Genomic DNA, 19,114 nt, shown 5'->3' on the forward strand with positions numbered 1-19,114 from the left:
AGCCCCGGCCCTTTTAAAGGATAAAAGAGCTTAACCTTTAAGGCCACAGACAAAGAAAAAAATTCTACCCCGGAAAGCGGGGCTTTCTCTCCTCTCACTCTTGCCAAAATCCTTGGTTTTTCCTGGACATTTTGGCGCTGAAAGAGACTGAGTCACAGTGTTTGGAGTTCCTAATTGCCTCTACAAAACTCTTCGCCCTCCATCCTCTTCCCTCTTGTGAAATCGAATTTCTTCCTTCCTGAAGCCAGGGTGCCCAATGCCCCCTTTTGAAGTGAAGTGACCAAAAGGAATGAGAGGCAGATTGGGTCCAGATACACTATTGATTTATGCAAACCATTATCGCCGCTTCTGCATGACTTTCTCTTCCCCTTTTCTGTGACTGTGTATCCCATTAGCCCTTTTGATTGCCGCTGCACACAAAGCGACCATCTTCACTCAACAGTCTTCAATAGCCCCTGGATGTTTTCCCTGAGCGGAGGCTAATTTAGAATATAGTCGTGTACATGAATTCAATAGTTTTATTCACAGTCTCTGTCTTTGTTTGGCTGTCTTTCATTAGGATTTTGCCTTTCCTCTCAGTGCCATAATTCTTTCCATTTTTCTGTGTGTGGGGGTGTCTGGTTTGTTATTTTCTCTCCATTTCTCGATAGGATGTATACTGATGCTTTGGTGCTTTCTCGGTAATCAGACTTATCTGTCCACTGCCTTTCAATAAAGGGATTCCTCAAACTCTAATTATCTGTTGTGCCGGTAGCTTTTTAAAAGCAGAAACCATTGCCAATTTTTTCCAGGTAAATCGGGGAGTCGTCCGTGAACTGCACCAAAATTTGGGAAAATGTGGTAAGTGTTGATCAATGACTCTACCTTGCTTTCCTGGTTTCTGCTGAGTAATTTTCCCCTACTGCTTTTGTGCCAAACAATACAAATCGGATTTCTCACCCAAACGTTCTACTTGCATTTACTCTCTGACATATCTTTCTAGAATAGATACCCATCATTCCCTGATATCTGCTCATAAATCAGACAGGCAGGCCTGGCCTCTAAATTATGATAGCTTTCATTCTCCCCGTTTTTCTTTCTCTACGTCTAGTAGGATGCCGAGCACCCACTGAATAAATGGGTGCTGCTGCTACTGATCAATTGATGGTATTTATGGAGCGCTTACTGTGTGCAGAGCACTGTACTTGGAACCTGGGAGATTATAATACGGTTTCACCTCAGTAACTGAAATCCTGGAACTTATGGGGTTTTCAGGAGGGCCTAATTTCTACTTCTTTTTGCAACTATATCGTGGCTACAATAACAAGCATTTCTAGAATAAAGCCTCTGTTCCACAAACAAACATTTGCTTCCGCATCTCCTCTGAATGTTTGTTTTTCCCCAATAAACATTTCCAGTCCTCTGCCTAAATCTTGCAGCTAAAATTAATGTTTATTTTAGGGCTTCTTGGATGCCCAAATATTTGGCAGATGTTTTCCGCCACTGTTGCCAGTGAGTACGCGCAGTTGGTGGAATATGATAACACAAATACTGATAATGATAAATACCAGAATAATAACAATAATAATAATTTGCTAACTCTGCCAAGCACTGTGCTAATAGCTGTGGCAGTAACAACAGAATCCAGACCAGAAACACTCTCTTCCCCACAAGGGTTCAATACTCAAGGTGGATGGGAGAACAGGTACTGGAAGCCCCATTTTACAGATGAAGAAACAAACACAGAGAAGTTAAGGGACTTTCCCCAAGTCACACAGCAGGCAAGTAGCAGAGGTGAAATCAGAACCCCATCATCATCAATCGTATTTATTGAGCGCTTACTATGTGCAGAGCACTGTACTAAGCGCTTGGGAAGTACAAATTGGCAACATATAGAGACAGTCCCTACCCAACAGTGGGCTCACAGTCTAAAAGACAGTCTCCTGACTACCGATCTTATGGTCTACCAACAGTCCACGCTACTTCTGAGCTTCAGGATTTCTTTACTAGGTATTTCCCGCTGAGTCTTTATAACCCGTAATAACTGTAAAAATATGACCACGTGGAAAGACACTTCCATCTGAAAATGTCTCCTCCTATCTATCAAGCTCAAAGAGGACAGAAACACACAACACATAGCAAAGGTAGACTGCCTAATGTTCCACGGCCCCATTGAGTATGGCGCTATATTACGTCCAAGGCCAGCATGCCCTGTCCTTCACAGCTTTGTTACTGACAAGGTATTTTTTTGGTCTGCCTTTCAAAATTCAACAGCCAAAAAGAGAGATGAGATCATTTTACTAGGCTAAGCCTCCTCCAACTGTGCAGTTGACTTAATAGCAGCCAAACTACTCTTCCCTCCAGATAGGCTCAATGTCCCAGGAGAAATGTGCAGCCTTTGGGTTTCATAATGATCACAACAATATAATAATAATAATTGCGTCATTTATGAAGCTTTTACTATATGCCAGGCACTTGGGTGGATACGAGCAAATCGGGTTGGACACAGTCTCTGTCCTACACGGGGCTCCCAGTCTCAATTCCCATTTTACAGATGAGGTCACTGAGGACCAGAGAAGTGAAGTGACTTGCCGAAGGTCACCCAGCAGACGAGGGGCAGAGGTGGGATTAGAAGCCAGGTCCTCCATTAGCTCAGGCTGTTTCACCCTGACTGTTCCTTCCCTCCCTTATCTCTGCTACACCCAACGCCTTGGACTTGACTCCGCCTTGAACAATGGTGCAGCACCTGCACATAAGGCAGGCTTTACATTTGTGTTGCCGGGAGCTGCTTCTTTCTCCACAAAAGCCCTTTAAGGTTTCACTTCCAATTCAATTCCAAATGCACGTTCCAGCAGCGGGAGCGCCTTGGGAGTTTGTTGACCTGGTTCTGGAAAGCTGTCATTCCACAGCTCCAGACTATTTCCCCTGGGCTTCCCCGCTTAGGTTTTGGGTGACTCTTTTCCTCGGGCCGGTTTAGTGCAAGGAAAAGAAGGGTCCTGCGCTCACCCAATAGTGAGTGACAGAGAGAGGGAGAGAGAGTGTGAGAGTGTGTGCATGTGCGTGCGCATGCCTGTGTTAACGTGCTCAGCGTTATGCCCCCTTCCTCTTTTACACCCCCATCCAAGTGTTCATTTCCCAATAAAGTCTCTCGTGGCTCACTGGAAAGAGCACGGGCTTTGGAGTCAGAGTTCATGGGTTCAAATCCCGGCTCCGCCAACTGTCAGCTGCGTGACTTTGGGCAAGTCACTTCACTTCTCTGGGCCTCAGTTCCCTCACCTGTAAAATGGGGATTAAGACTGTGAGCCCCCCATGGGACAACCTGATTACCTTGTAAACTCGCCAGCGCTTAGAACAGTGCTTTGCACATAGTAAGCGCTTAATAAATGCCATTATTATTATTATTATCCTGGACATATTCAGAGCTGTTGAGGGTGAAGAAGCTTATAAAAATAATGCCCTTTAGAAAATAACTGAATGTTGAAGTAGGTGTTTTTCTCTCTCTCTTTCTCTCTCAGTCGGGGACAGTCCTGAGCGCTGCCAGTCTGAAGTTGCCGCCCGAGACAGTCCCAAGGGGCCTGGTGTCCCAGACGTCCTGGTGACTAGAAGCGCTTCCACGGCCTTGTCGGTGTCTGCCAGCGGCCGGCTTCGAGGCACCCAGAGCTGCTGGAGACGAAGCTGGGGTTACGAGACTAGGAAACAATCACCACCCACTCTAGGGATGACTATTTATTTTTTAAAAAGGGCCGTTTCCCCGTTTTCACCACAGCAACCTGTTTCCATGGGAACCGGAACGGAGCCGGGAGCCTGCAGCCTGTGACAACCCTGTCAGAAGTCCAGTGAATAATTTCTGCTGGGGCTGCCAGCTGAGGCACGCGTGGTCCTGGGAGGGGGCTGGGGATGGCATTTCGAGCAGCGACTGTGGACTTTTCCATCCGATTGGTGTCCCGGTTGTCGGGGGCTGCGTAATAGAGGTTCCTGCAGCCAGTAGTGGTTGGTTGGTTTTATAAGCCTTGTTCCTGTCAGGGTTATGGACTCAGCCCGGATTCCTTGTCCTATTCCCACGGCGCCCAGGTGATTTTCAATCGATGCCAAACGCATCTTCTTCTCACCCTAGTGAGAAGCAGCGTGGCCTAGTGGATAGAGCCCGGGCCTCTGAGTCAGAAGGACCTGGGTTCTAATCCCGGCTCCACCCCTTGTTTGCTAGGTGACCTCGGGCAACTTCCTTGTGCCTCTGTTCCCTCAGCTTTAGAATGGGAAATAAAGACTGGGGGATAGAGATTGGGTCCAACCTGATAAACCTGTATCTGCCCCAGCGCCTGGTACAGTGTCTTGGCACATAGTGAGCACTTAACAAATACCAGAAAACAAACAAACCCTAGTGCAGCCAGTATAACTAGTGGTATTCAACCTCCCTATTTTTTAGATGGGGAAACTGAGGGCTGGAGAGATTAAATGACTTGCTCACAGTCACTCCACATGTCACTGACAGAGCCGGAGCTAGAACTTGGTAGCTTTCAGGTGGCAGAGGCAGACTGACACACTGAAGAACTTTCTCCCCACAGCTGGCAAGAGGAAATCCTATGGTTTTGTTGCCTTGGCCTCTGCCACCCTGTCACCCAGGACAGAGGGATTGACTACTATCACAGGAATCAAAGAAACTGATCCTATCCCGTTTTGATTACTGCATTACCTTCTTTGCTGGCCTCCCTGCCTCCTGTCTCTCCCCGCTCCAGTCCATATTGCTGCCTGAATTATTTTTCTACAAAAATGTTCGGTCCGTGGTTCACTTCTCAAGAACCTCCAGCGGTTGCCCTCATCAAACAAAAATTCCTTACCAGAGCTTTAAAGCATTCCATCACTTACCTCATCTCCCTTGTTTCCTACTATATCCCACACCGCACAAACTTGTTGTGGGCAAGGAAAGTGCCTACCAACTCTGTTATACATACGTTTTCTCCCAAGGCCTTAGTACAGAGCACTGCCCACAGTAAGTGCTCAATAAATACGATTAATTGATTGACTAAGAGTATGAGATACAGTGTCCTTTGAGGACGTGCCACACCCTCCTAGCTACTTTGCCTGAGAGCTAGAGGTGGGTGAGAGGGTTGGCATCAGTTGACAAGCCAAGGAGCATGCAGGGCTTAGGGTTTAGCATTTAAACCTCCTCCTCACATCCGCCAAACTAGCTCCCTTCCCCTTTTCAAAGCCCTACTGAGACCTCACCTCCTCCGGGAGGCCTTCCCAGACTTAGCCCCACTTTTGCTATTCTCCTCCTCCCCTCCCCATCGTCCCTTCTCCCTCTGCTCTACTCCCGTTCCCCTCCCCACAACACTTGTGTATATTTATACACATTTATTACTCTATTTTATTAATGATGTGTATATATCTATAATTCTATTTATCTATTTTGATGGTACTGACACCTGTCTACTTGTTTTGTTGTCTGTCTCCCTCTTCTAGACTGTGAGCCCGTTGTTGGGTAGGAATTGTCTATCTGTTCCCGAACTGTACTTTCCAAGCGCTTAGTACAGTGCTCTGCACACAAACAGGACAGAAACACACAACACATAGCAAAGGTAGACTGTCGTATGTTCCAAAGCACCACTGAGTATGGCACTATATTACGTCCAAGGCCCTGTCCTTCACAGCTACGTTATTGATAGGCATTTTTTTTGGCCTGACTTTCAAAATTCAACAGCTCAAAAAGAGATGAGATCACTTTACTAGGCTAAGCCTCCTCCAGCTGTGCAGTTGACTTGATAGCAGCCAAACTATTCTTTCCTCCAGACAGGCACAATGTCCCAAGAGAAACGCACAGCCTTTGGGTTTCATAATAATCACAACAATAATAATAATAATAATTGTGGCATATACGCCAGGTACTGTACTAAGAGCTTGGGTGAATACGAGCAAACCGGGTTTGACATAGTCCCTGTCCCACATGGGGCTCCCCGTCTCGATTCCCATTTTACAGATGAGGTCACTGAGGCCCAGAGAAGTGGAGTGACTTGCCGAAGGTCACCCAGCAGACGAGTGGCACAGCTGGGATTAGAAGCCAGGTCCTCCTGACACCCAAGCCTGTGCTCTGTCTGCTAGGCTCATGCTGTTTCCCCCTGACTCCTCTCTTACTCCCTTGTCTCTGCTACACCCAATGTCTTGGATTTGAATATACATACGCTAAATCTGCCATATGATGAGTTTTCAAGACCCACCCGATAGCACAAATTCTAAACGGCCGACAGAATGTGTGGTGACCCTGCCTAGATTTTGTAATTCACTCTTCCTCCTCCTCCATCCCCGCCTCCTTTTCCCTCCTCCTGCTAGCTCTGCCTCCGGCCCTAGCGAACAAAATCTCTCCCCACGGCAGCAACACTTCAACACACAGGTTCCCCCAGATTTGAACAGAAAGGTCACCGAAATGAGAGGCCGCTTTCCTTTTCATCAGACCCACTCACTTCCCAGTCCCCTTTAGGCCCCGGGTACGGCTGCGTTCGATCAATGCAGAGGGCATCCAATTAGGAGCAGATAACAGAAGGATGAGAGATGTTTGTGAGGGGAATAGAAACCGAGAACAATTCGCCAAGGCCGAAAATTCTCCAGGCCTACCCCAGAGAAACGGACGGGCCGACGGGTACCCGCGGACCTGTTGATCAGGTCAGCGTTCCGGACCGGCAGAGGCCGGAGGGAAAGAGGACGAAAGGAGCCGGTTTTCCTTCTGAGTGCCACGGAGGACCCGGTGATAAACAAAGACGAGTGAGCAGCGGTGAGGCAGTGACCACGGTTTTGCTAAATTGGAACTGAGACTCCGGTAAAGTGATCGAGGGAACACCCAGGGAGGTCGGCTTGTCTGGCAGCGGGCGCAGGGGGCGTATCCGATTCTAAAAAAATAGAGGGAAAGGGAAAATGGGAGGTTGGGAATTCTAGGAAGCAGATCGACATGTGCCTGCCACCTAGCGATATGTGAGCTTAGAGTGAACCACAAACAGTTCGTGTGGGGGAAGAAGCCGCTAAATAAGAATTACTGGGTAGGAACGAGACCGCTCTCCAATATTGGAGCAGTGTGCCTAGTGGAAAGAGCACATGCCTAGGATTCAAAACACCTGGGTTCCAATCCTGGCTCCTCCACTTGGGTGCTGTGCGACCTTGGGCAAGTCACTTCGCTTCTCTGTGCCTCGGTTGCCTTTTCTTTACGGTGCTGGTTAAGCACTTAATATGCGTCGGGCGCCATGCTAAGTTCTGGGGTAGATACCAAGGAAATCAGGTTGGATGCAGTCCACGTCCCACATGGGGCTCACAATGTTAATCCTCATTTTACAGATGAGGTAACTGAGGCACAGAGGAGGGAAAGTAACTTGCCCCAGGCCCCATAGCAAAGTGGCGGAGCTGGGATCAGAACCCAGGTCCTCACCTGCAAAATGGGGATTCACCCCTGTCCTCCCTCCGACTTAGGCTGTGTGCTCCACGTGGGGCAGGGCCTGTGTCCGACATGATTACCTTGTACCTAGCCCAGTGCTCAGTACGATGTTTAGATGTAGAGAGCACTCCACAAATACCACAATTACTTTATTGTGATCACATGTGAGGAAAATTACAAACTCAAACCGAGGAGAGAACGGGAGAGGTGAGTGTCAGAGGGACTGAAAGGAAAAAAACCACAACGATGATGAAGAAAATGATGAATGCTAAGAATCGGATTAAGAACACAAGGAACAGGAGGTCACTGAAAGAAAGAATCCGGGCTTTAAAGAGAAGCATTAGGGGAACGAATCAACCGAAGATGAAAACATTTCTAAAAAACTAAATGCATTCCTGGGCTCGGGTCTCGCAAGAGGGGATGAGAGACAGATGCCAGAAGGAGACATACATTTCCCAGAGGAGAGGGATGAAACCGAGATCAGGCCGGAAAAGGTGATGGTGAAACCTGAGCCCCCCCACAGACTGCCAAGGCGTCAGTTGCTTCAGTTCTGGCCGGGGAATCTGAGGAAATTAATATTCAGCAGGTTGACTTCCACCCTTTGTGTGAAGGAAAGATGCCGTCAGGCTAGGGAAGAGCTAAAGTGGAAGCCTGCAATTAAGCAGGAATAGGAATCCGTTTCTGCTTTTGAGGCTCCTCACTGAGGCCCCTGGTAGCCGGCTGGTTGGAGTCTGGCTTTGTGAAGGTCACAAAGAAGTGTCACCCTGATGCATTTGGATATTCTTAGGCTGATCTTTGGCTTTTTCCATCCTAATTGAGCTCTCTGGACAGCTACTAGGGCACTTCCCACATTGGGAAGAAGCAAAATGGCTGCCAAGCTCACAGACACCCCCTTAATCTCACTTATTTTCCGGGCTGGAACGAGTGATGTGTGGAGGTTGGGTGGGGGTTCAACTAACCTGCTCATTCATGGGGGATGATATTTAACCTCTAAAATATGTATTATTACTACTATTATATTTCTTAAGTGCTTACTATTGTGCCGGGCCCATCCCTAAGCACTGGGATAGATACAAGTTAATCAAGTTGGATACAGTCCCCGCCCCACACAGGGCTCACACGCTAAGGAGGAGGGAGTAGGATTTAATCCCCATTTTACAGATGAGGTAAATGAGGCACAGAGAAGTTAAGTGACTTGCCCCAGGTCAAACAGCAGGAATGTGGCAGAGCTGGGATTAGACCTCAGGTCCTCTGATTCCCAGGCCTTTGCTCTTTCCACTAGGACATGCTGCTTCTCTATTAGTACTTTACCTTGCATTTAGAGATTGCCAATCTTTTTTTAAATGTCCAAGTGCTTTCACATCAGGTATCTTCTAGCCATGCATTAAGATTTGGGAATCTCGGCTCTTAAACTATCAGCATTTTCAAACGGCTTAAAGTGATACCTTGTTGCAGTTTCCAGTGCAAAGGGCTGGCTAAAATATGCCCAAACCACAGTGAAATCAATCAATCAATCAATCAATTGTATTTATTGAGCGCTTACTGTGTGCAGAGCACTGTACTAAGCGCTTGGGAAGTACAAGTTGGCAACATATAGAGACAGTCCCTACCCAACAGTGGGCTCACAGTGAAATTTAGCCTAGATATAATCTGGTAGGGAGGCAGTGTAACCTAGTGGAGAGAGGGTAAGTCTGGAACTCAGGAGACCCGGGATCAACTCCTGGCTTTGTCATTAGCCGGCCATGTGACCTTGGACAAGTCAGATAATTTCTCTGGGCCTCAGTCACCTCATCTGTAAAATGGGGATAACACACCTATACACCCTCTCTCACACTGTTTTGGACATGGACTGCGTTCAATACGACTGTCCTGCTTCCACCCCAGAGCTCAACACGATGCTTGGCACCTTAAAGCAGCTGCTTAATAAAGACTACCACTACTACTAAATCACATTTTCTGTCACCGTCACTGCATGAAAACCAAGGAGGGGTTGTGTTGGGAATATAGGAAAGTTTGGGAATTATTTTTTTCTCCATCCTCATCAGCACGACTATTCCAACATTATGGAAGCATGGGGAGGTGAAAGATATGAAAATCCGAAACCTATGTCCTATAGGCTTTCCATGGCCTCAATATGGCCAGAGTCCATTTTTCCTAAATGTGCCAAGACAGTTGAGAAGGTGCCACAGTATTGTTAAAGCCAAGATTACTATTATGAACAATAATGATAATTATTGTGGTGTTTGTTAAGCACTTACTAAGTACTGGGCGGTGGGGTGGATACAAGCCAATCATCATCATCATCATCATCATCAATCATATTTATTGAGCACTTACTATGTGCAGAGCACTGTACTAAGCGCTTGGGAAGTACAAATTGGCAACACATAGAGACAGTTCCTACCCAACAGTGGGCTCACAGTCTAAATCGGGATGGACACAGTCCCCGTCCCATATGGGGCTCACTGTCTTAATCCCCATTTTACAGATAAAGGAACTGAAGGGTAGGGAAGTGAAGTGGCTGGTCCAAGGTCACACAGCAGACAAGTGGCGGGGCCAGGATTAGAACTCTGGTCCTTCAGACTACCAGGCCCACGCTCTTTCTCTCAGCTCGCCGAAACATGCAGGCATCTTCACACAACTTTACAGCCCACCAGAGGCTCCAGCCTGATGATGCTAACCATTATTTCTTCTGTGCTTTGATATCCTTCCTATCTGATCTGAATAAACCGGCAGTCGTGTTCCTTTTATCCAAAGGGAGAATTTAAGAGATGGATACGATGTAAACAGGGCCAGCACAGAACGAACACACCTCCGCTGCCTAAGAGCATCGCTCCGATACCGGCCCGCTCTGCTGTCTAAAAGCAAAGCGGCTTTTCCTTTCCCCTCTATGTCCCCCATCAGCTCCATCTGTCCGGAGAGGATCCGACCCGGACTCAGATAAGTGGAGGTGGAATTCCTTTCCCCGAGGTTACTGGATTAGACACCCCTCTCTGCCTCTTCGCAGCAAGGCTGGGTATCAGCCTGGAGGCCTGAGAGCAAAAACTTCCTGCCTTTGTTTTCGTGCATTTATTATTACATCTGAACTAATGTAGTACTTATTCTCTGTATTATTACAGAGAAGCAGCCGTGGCTTAGTGGAAATATCATGGGCTTTGGGGTCAGAGGTCATGGGTTCGAATCCCAGCTCTGCCACGTGTCAGCTGTGTGACTTTGGGCAAGTCACTTAATTTCTCTGGGCCTCAGTTCCCTCATCTGTAAAATGGGGACTAAGACTGTGAGCCCCATGTGGGACAACCTGATAACCTTGTATCTTCCCCAGCGCTTAGAACAGTGCTTTGCACATAGTAAGCACTTAACAATTACTATTATTATTATTATTATTATTATTATTATTATTATTAATGGGTGATGTTCCTTATGATGTCCTTGCAAATACCCTGTTTTGCGGTTCCACGCCCCTTCCTCTGTAAAGCTTTTTATGGGCAGGGAATGTCTGCTAATTCTGTTTTACTGTACTCTCCAAAGCGCTTAGTACACTGCTCATGCACATAGTAAGTGCTCAATAAATACCACTGATTATTATCATTATTATTATTGTTATATTAAAGTCAATGGGCTAAAGGTGGGCTCAAGCCACACTGAAAACCAGCCTAGATTTAATCCGATAGGGAGGCAGTGTGACCTAGTGGAAACAGCGTGAGTCTGGAACTGAGGAGACCAGGGATCAACTTCTGACTTTGCCATTAGCCGGCCATGTGACCTTGGGCAAGTCAGGTAATTTATCCGAGCCTCGGTTTCCTCACCTGTAAAATGGGGATAAAACACTTATCCACCTTACGAGAAGCAGCACGGCTTGGTGAAAACAGCACTGGCTTGGGAGTCAGAGGTTGTGGGTTCTAACCCCGGATCCACCACTTATCAGCTGTGTGACTTTGGGCAAGTCACTTAACATCTCTGTGCCTCAGTTACCTGATCTGGAAAATGGGGGTTAAGACTGTGAGCCCACGTGGGACAACCTGATAGCCTTGTATCTACCCCAGCACTTAGAACAATGCTTGACACATAGTAAGCGCTTAACAAATGCCATCATCACCACCACCCTCTCTCAACACTGGCACGGGGACTTTGTTCAATCCGACTGTCCTGCATCAACCCCAGGGTTTAACACAACGCTTGGCACATTAAAGTAGCTGCTTAATAAATGCTACAGTCATAATGATGATAATGATAACTGTGCCATTTGTTAAGCATTTATTATGTGCCGGGCACTGTACTAAGCGCTGGGGTGGATACAGGCAAATCAGGTTGGACAGAGTCCCTGTCCCACGTGGGCTTGACTGATTGGGTACATTGCAGGTAATACTCATTTCATCACCAAGCCCCAAGTACCAGTTGTAGTATAGTTCTAATCAATCAGTGGTATTTACTGAGTGCTTACCGTGTCCAATTTGTACTTCCCAAGTGCTTAGTATAGTGCTCTGCACACAGTAAGCGCTCAATAAATATGATTGATTGATTGATTGATTGCAGAGCACAGTAACGATGGCATTTATTTATCAGCACAGTACTGAACACTTGGGAGAGTACGATGTAACCAGGTTGGGAAACACGCTCCCTGCCCGGTTCTTACGAGATCTCTCTCTTCTGGGGATGGTTGAGGGGTTTGCTGTGGGGATCCCAAAGAATTTATTCAATTCAATCGTATTTACTCAGCGTTTACTGTGTGCAAAGCACCGGACGGGCCTGGAGGATCTCTTACTGCTCTCGCCTTGTCCTGCATTGTATCAAGAGAAGCAGGGTAGCCTAAGGGCTAGAGTACGGGGCCCTGGGAGTCGGAAGGTCCTGGGTTCTAATCCCGGGTCTGCCACCTGTCTGCTTTGTGACCCTGGGCAAGTCACTTCACTTCTCTATACCTGAGTTCCCTCATCTGGAAAATGGGGATGAAGATGATGAGCCGCACGTGGGACGGGGACTGTGTCCAATCCAATTTGCTTGTACCCACCCCAGCGCTTGGTCCAGTGCCTGGCACATAGTGAGCACTTAAACACCCCGATTATTATTATGAAGAGAAAGAGAAGATTCAGCGAAGGGGTGCCGAATTCAGCTCCCAGTGAAAATCCAGGTATCCCAAGGTGAAAACGAAGGGCTGACTTCATCCTGAGCTGAGCCCCCGGAACAACAGGCCACCTAGTCAGCGGGAGGGCCTTCTTGTTTAACTCGAGAAATTAAGCCATTTGCCCCTACGGACTAGCTGAGTGTCTCCTAAGAGGAGACCCATACCTCGTTTGCAGTATTGTGTGTTCCGACTATTCGGATGAAGGATGCTGGCTGCCGGTCGAAGGCTATCTCTTGCCAAGATCTGCAAAAGAGAGAAGAGGAACGGACCACATTAATGCGCATAACCACCAGTTGCCGAGTGATTCATTCAATCGCATTTATTGAGCGCTTACTGTGTGCACAGCACTGTACTAAGCGCTTGGGAAGTCCAAGTCGGCAACATATAGAGACGGTCCCTACCCAACAATGGGCTCACAGTCTAGAAGGGGGAGACAGACAACAAAACAAAACATGGAGACACTAGAGGCCCATGACTGTGAGCAGAGTTACTCAATTCTCACTTCTGGTTGGAGGGTGGGAGAGGGGAAAGGAGAAGTACATGCTACTTGAGAATATTTTTACTTCGTGTTATTTCCGAGGACTACTGAAAGACCTGGTGTCCAAGTAAAATTTAACTTTTGCAGTTGAAAACACACTACAACAGCCAAGGGCTGGAGTGTCACATTTCTTCTGGTGGTAATTTAATTCTAGTGGATCCCGTTCAATTTAATTAGTGATTATAACTTCTTTTGAGCAAAAGAAAAACGTAGATTTTTCTACTACACCAATCATCGTCATCATCAATCGTTTTTATTGAGCGCTTACTGTGTGCAGAGCACTGTACTAAGCGATTGGGAAGTACAAACTGGCAACATAACTTGTATGTTAGAACCAATCCATAACTTGTTTAAAAGTATTTAGTCTATCAGACCATTTCTTCTGGGTAACTGCTTTAAAGCAAGCAAGTCACTCTTGCTTTAAAGCAAGTGTTATTTGGGAGATTAGTCAAGACAAACATAGGGAAGCAGTGCAACTAGTAGAGCATAAGCCAGGGAATCAGAGGACCTGGTTCTAATCCCGGCTCTACCACTTGGCTGCTGGGTGACCTTGGCCAAGTCACTTAACTTCTCTGTACTGCAGTTCCCTCATCTGCAAAATGGGGATTCAATACCTGTTCTTGCTCCTACTTAAATTGTGAGTCCCATGGGGGACCTTATTATCTTGTATCTACCCCATCACTTAGTATCAGCGCTTAGAACAGTTCCTGGCACGCAGTAAGCGCTTAACAAATACCATCATTATTATTATTACAAGGCTTAGAGCACAGTGAGTTGAGACATGCCATTATTATTATTAATAAACAAGGACCCACGGAAGTGGCAGCGTGGGTGATGATTCCCAGCCCGGACAGAGCTGGGAAGCTGCCACCCAGCCGTCACGCCGGGGCCTAGAAGACGAGGACGTCTCCAAGTCTGTGAAAACAATTCCAAGTCATTCAAGGATCCGCTCGCCCAAACGCGCCCAAAGCCAGGAAGACAGCGAGCGCTCCAATGTGCGGCGAAAAGCAGACGACTCCCCACGCTGTTGATTCCTTTTGGCCTCGTGTCGAGCTTCTCTTCAAAACTACTCTGCTCGGAGTCGTGTGGCACTCTAAAATGAGAGGATTTTACACTGTTTCCTATCAAAAACATGAAGAATTTACAATTACTGCAATCCTTCCTTCGCTAAAGTGCTGAAAACGCCAGCTGCTGAGAGACCGCTTTCCTGCAAGCTGTCTCTGCTCACATAACTGCTAAAAAGGAAAACCAAAACCAGACTGATTTATGGGGATTTTCCCATTTCAGATGTTCAGCTCCTCTCTCATTACACACTCCTCACTTGAATTAATTCCTTGTTGCCCAGACTTTGTTTCCACTGGAGACCACTGCCAATTTGGTATTTTTTTTTAAAATGGTATTCGTTAAGCACTTACTACATGCCATGAGTTGTTCTAACTGTTGGGGTTGATATAAAGTAATCAGGTTGGACGTAGCCCATGTCCCCAGTGGGGTTCCCAGTCTTAATCCCCATTTTACAGATGAGGCCCAGAGAAGTGAAGTGACTTGCCCAGGGTCACCCAGCAGACAAGTGGTGGAGCCGGGATTAGAACCGAGGTCCTTCTTTATTTATTATTTATTTATTTATTTTATTTTATTTCATCTTATTTATTTATTTATTTATTTATTTATTTATTTATTTATTTATTTATTTATTTATTTTACTTGTACATATCTATTCTATTTTATTTTGTTAGTATGTTTGGTTTTGTTCTCTGTCTCCCCCTTTTAGACTGTGAGCCCACTGTGGGGTAGGGACTGTCTCTATATGTTGCCAACTTGGACTTCCCAAGCGCTTAGTACAGTGCTCTGCACACAGTAAGCGCTCAATAAATACGACTGATTGATTCTGACTTTGACAGCCAAAACCACCCACCTTAGTCAGTCCCCCACTGGGCACTGACTGAATGCCCAGTGCCTGACTGACTGCAGGGGTCAGGTGACTGAAAATACCAGAAACTACCACGACAGAAATAATAATAATAATAATAAATAATAATAATAATAGTAATAATAATAATAACTGTGGTATTTGTTAGGTGCTTACTAGGTGCCAGGCACTGTACTAAGCACTGGGGTGGATACAAGCAAATCAGGTTGGACACAGTCCCTGTCCCACATGGGGATCACGGTCTTCATCCCCATTTTATAGATGAGGGAACTGAAATGAAAACTATAAACTTTGGCTTCCTCCCCTGAGGGACGAGTAGAATCTTCTGCCATGATTTGGGCTGCAAAGCAGCCTTAGGGCCTTGAATTTCCCTTCCCCACAGCACCTGTATATATGTATATATGTTTGTACATATTTATTACTCTATTTATTTATTTATTTTACTTGTACATATCTGTTCTATTTATTTTATTTTGTTAATATGTTTGGTTTTGTTCTCTGTCTCCCCTTTCTAGACTGTGAGCCCACTGTTGGGTAGGGACTGTCTCTATACATTGCCAACTTGTACTTCCCAAGTGCTTAGTACAGTGCTCTGCACACAGTAAGTGCTCAATAAATACGATTGATTGATTGAATGATAATAACTATGACCCTTATTAAGCTCGAACTATGTGTTAAGAGCTGGGGCATACACATTATATAGCCTATATAGACAGCCCTCTAGATTGTAAGGCCATTATAGGCGGGGAACATGACTGCTAATTCCGTTGCACTGTACTCTCCCGAGTGCTTAGCATGGTTCTCTGCACATAGTAAGTGCTCAATAAATACACCTGATCGATTGGTTACCCAATAGGATACAGTCCCGGTCCCATCAACTACCTTCTCCCCATTTTACAGTTGAGAAAAGTGAGGTCCAGAGAGGTTAGGTGTTTTGCTCAATGTTATTCAATAGGCCAGTGGCAGAGCTGGGACTAGAATCCAGACTCCCAGGCCGCCTATGGTCTTTCCTCTAGGCTATGCCATCTCTCCTTGGAAATTACACACCTGAAATCCTACATCTTGAGCTCACCTCCTCCAGGAGGCCTTCCCAGACTGAGCCCCTTCCTTCCTCTCCCCCTCTCCATCCCCCATCTTACCTCCTTCCCTTTCCCACAGCACCTGTATACATGCATATATGTGTGTACATATTTATTACTCTATTTATCTTACTTGTACATATCTATTCTATTAATTTTAATTTGTTAGTATGTTTGGTTTTGTTCTCTGTCTCCCCCTTATAGACTGTGAGCCCACTGTTGGGTAGGGACTGTCTCTATATGTTGCCAACTTGTACTTCCCAAGCGCTTAGTACAGTGCTCTGCACACAGTAAGCGCTCAATAAATACGATGGATTGATTGATTGATTGATAACAATCGCAGGGGAAAATATGCCAATCAGAAACAAACAAGTTCTCCTAGCTTTTTAACTATCTTTCTTATCACTGTAGAAGTACTATGACACGAAGAGACATTTTCAGTAGGCACAAGAAAAAGAAAAAGTCATTTTTTCAATGGGGTTGGGGGTTCTTATCCCATTTAGGAATGCCCCCCCCCCCTTCCCAAAAGGAGACTAGTGGAAAGAGCATGGACTTGGGAGCCAGATGACCTGAGCTCTAATCCTGGCTCTGCCATTTGCCAGCTGTGTGACCTCGGCAAGTCAAGGAACTTCTCTGGGCCTCAGCTTCATCATCTGTAAAATGGGGATGAAATACCTGTTTTCCCTCCTTCTTAGGCTATGAGCTCCAAGAGGGACAGGGAATTAGCATGTTACCGCTTACTGTGGGCAGAGCACTGTACTGGGCGCTTGGGAAGTACAAGTTGGCAACGTATAGAGATGGTCCCTACTCAGGAGGCCTTCCCCTCCTTCCTCTCCCCCTCTTTTTTCCTCATGAGGAGGGGAAAAGGAAGCCGCTCCTGCTGGTGTGTTCTACGCCTGATCCGGGATGCCCTTTACAGGGCAGCCTTTCATAATCATTATAATTATGGTACTTGATTAGAACTTACTATGTGCCGAGCACGGTTCTAAGCGCTGGGGTAGATACAAGTTACAGTCCTTGTCCCACTTGGGGCTCACACTCTTATCACACTTTTAGGGGAAAGAGCCCAGGCTTGGGAGTCAGAGGCCGTGGGTTCTGATCCCTGCTCCGCCACTTGTCCGCTGTGTGACTTTGGGCAAGTCACTTCACTTCTCTGCGCCTCAGGCACCTCATCTGCAAAATGGGGATTAAGACTGGGAGCCCCACGTGGGACAACCTGCTTACCTGGTTTGGCATACAGCAAGTGCCTAACAAATACCACAATTATTATTATTATCCACATTTTACAGGTGAGGTAACTGAGGTCCAGAGAAGTGAAGGGACTTGCCCAAGGTCACATGGCAGACATGTGGGAGCCGGAATTCGAAGCCAGGTCCTGCTGATTCCCAGGCCCGAGCTCTACCCACTAAGCCACGCTGCTTCTTTCCCTTTTTTCCTGGCACACTTCCCATTCGACAGACACGGCATCACACTCCCTGAGCCCAGACTAGCAGGGGAGGTGGAGGCGGGGGGACTGTAGCGAGACCCCCACTCACTCACTCAATCGTATTTATTGAGCGCTTACTGTGTGCAGAGCACTGTACTAAGCGCTTGGGAAGTCCAAGTTGGCAACGTACAGAGACGGTCCCTACCCAACAGTGGGCTCACAGTCTAGAAGTAAATAGTCTGCAAATATTTTTCTGTCTCCCCCCTTAGAGAGTGAACTCTCTGTGGGCAGGGAAGGGGAAGGAGAAGCAGCGTGGCTGGAGAAGCAGCGTGGCTCAGTGGAAAGAGCCCGGGCTTTGGAGTCAGAGGTCATGGGTTCAAATCCCGGCTCTGCCAGTTGTCAGCTGTGTGACTCTGGGCAAGTCACTTTACTTCTCTGGGCCTCAGTCACCTCATCTGTAAAATGGGGATTAAGACTGTGAGCCCCCTTTGGGACCACCTGATCACCTTGTAACCTCCCCAGCGCTTAGAACAGCGCTTTGCACATAGTAAGTGCTTAATAAATGCCATTATTACTACTTAAAAGGGCTTAGTGTGGTGTGCAAAAGATGTCTCTGTATGTTGCCGACTGGTGCTTCCCAAGCGCTTAGTACAGTGCTCTGCACACAGTAAGCGCTCAATAAATACGATTGAATGAATGAATGAATGTCAATCAAAATGACTGCTGAATATTCTCAGGACGTTCCAACTGATTAATTCTGGGGAAGATGATCCCGGGAGAGGGGGAAAAAAAAGGCAATGATTTTGGAATGACCCCCACGCCTCCCTGGGGGCCCAATCGACCGTGTGATTTGGCCGGCTGGCGCTCACGTTTTCTGAGACGGCGGCAAGAAGCTCCCTCTCCTCCCTGTGCCTCCTTTGCCCCAGGGACAAGATGAGTGGAGCGGGGCTGAGGCAGAAACCAGGCTTTTAGACTGTGAGCCCACTGTTGGGTAGGGACTGTCTCTATATGTTGCCAAATTGTACTTCCCAAGCGCTTAGTACAGTGCTCTGCATACAGTAAGCGCTCAATAAATACGATTGATCATGATGATGATGATGATGACAGAGGCCCTGAGATGTGGTTGTCTTTCCCGGTAAACGGGAGACTTTCCTGGCTTCCACAGGGATCATCAAGCTGCTCGATTTGGTACTAGGGGGGGAATATTCGGGCTGGAAACTCAAAGCCCGAGACTGTAGGGGCAAAAAGGGCCAAACCGCAAGCCAGAGGATGCGTGGTGCCTTAAACTGAGTTCATGTCACAGATCATTCCCGTTTCTGGTTTAGATCTAAGTCAATCAATCAATGGCACTTATAGAGCACTTACTGTGCACTGTACTAAGCGCTTGGGAAAATACAAGACAACAGAGTTGGCAGACACATTTCCTGCCCACAATGAGCTCCCAGTCTAGAGTCTATTGTTCTTAAGTAGGCTTGCTCCCAGGCTTGCCTTACTCCTTTTCCTACTCCCTTTAGGAATGTTTAGGAATGACCACACCAGGGGGGGAGTGAGGGAGGGGAGGGTTTTCCAGCCTTTTCCCTACTTTTCACCCTGGTGAATCTTTCGGTTTGGGACCATCTGGTAGGGTGA

The 19,114-nt window shown here is 46.8% G+C and overlaps 1 protein-coding gene across 3 annotated transcripts in view; it reads right to left on the reverse strand.

Moving 5' to 3' along the window:
- The window catches only part of BTBD9 (BTB domain containing 9), a 295,479-nt gene that overhangs the window by 2,029 nt on the left and 274,336 nt on the right, over window positions 1–19,114 (reverse strand). For 2 of the 3 annotated variants that reach the window (XM_038760759.1, XM_038760761.1), the window contains one exon: window positions 12,677–12,755. In XM_038760759.1, the coding sequence (XP_038616687.1) occupies window positions 12,677–12,755 (79 nt within the window). Of the gene's footprint in view, window positions 1–6,593; window positions 6,858–12,676; window positions 12,756–19,114 lie in introns of those variants that run through there. The other variant, XM_038760758.1, reaches the window with a different exon arrangement.

This window comes from Tachyglossus aculeatus, chromosome 19, assembly GCF_015852505.1.
Source record: "Tachyglossus aculeatus isolate mTacAcu1 chromosome 19, mTacAcu1.pri, whole genome shotgun sequence".
Taxonomy (NCBI): Eukaryota; Metazoa; Chordata; class Mammalia; order Monotremata; family Tachyglossidae; genus Tachyglossus; species Tachyglossus aculeatus.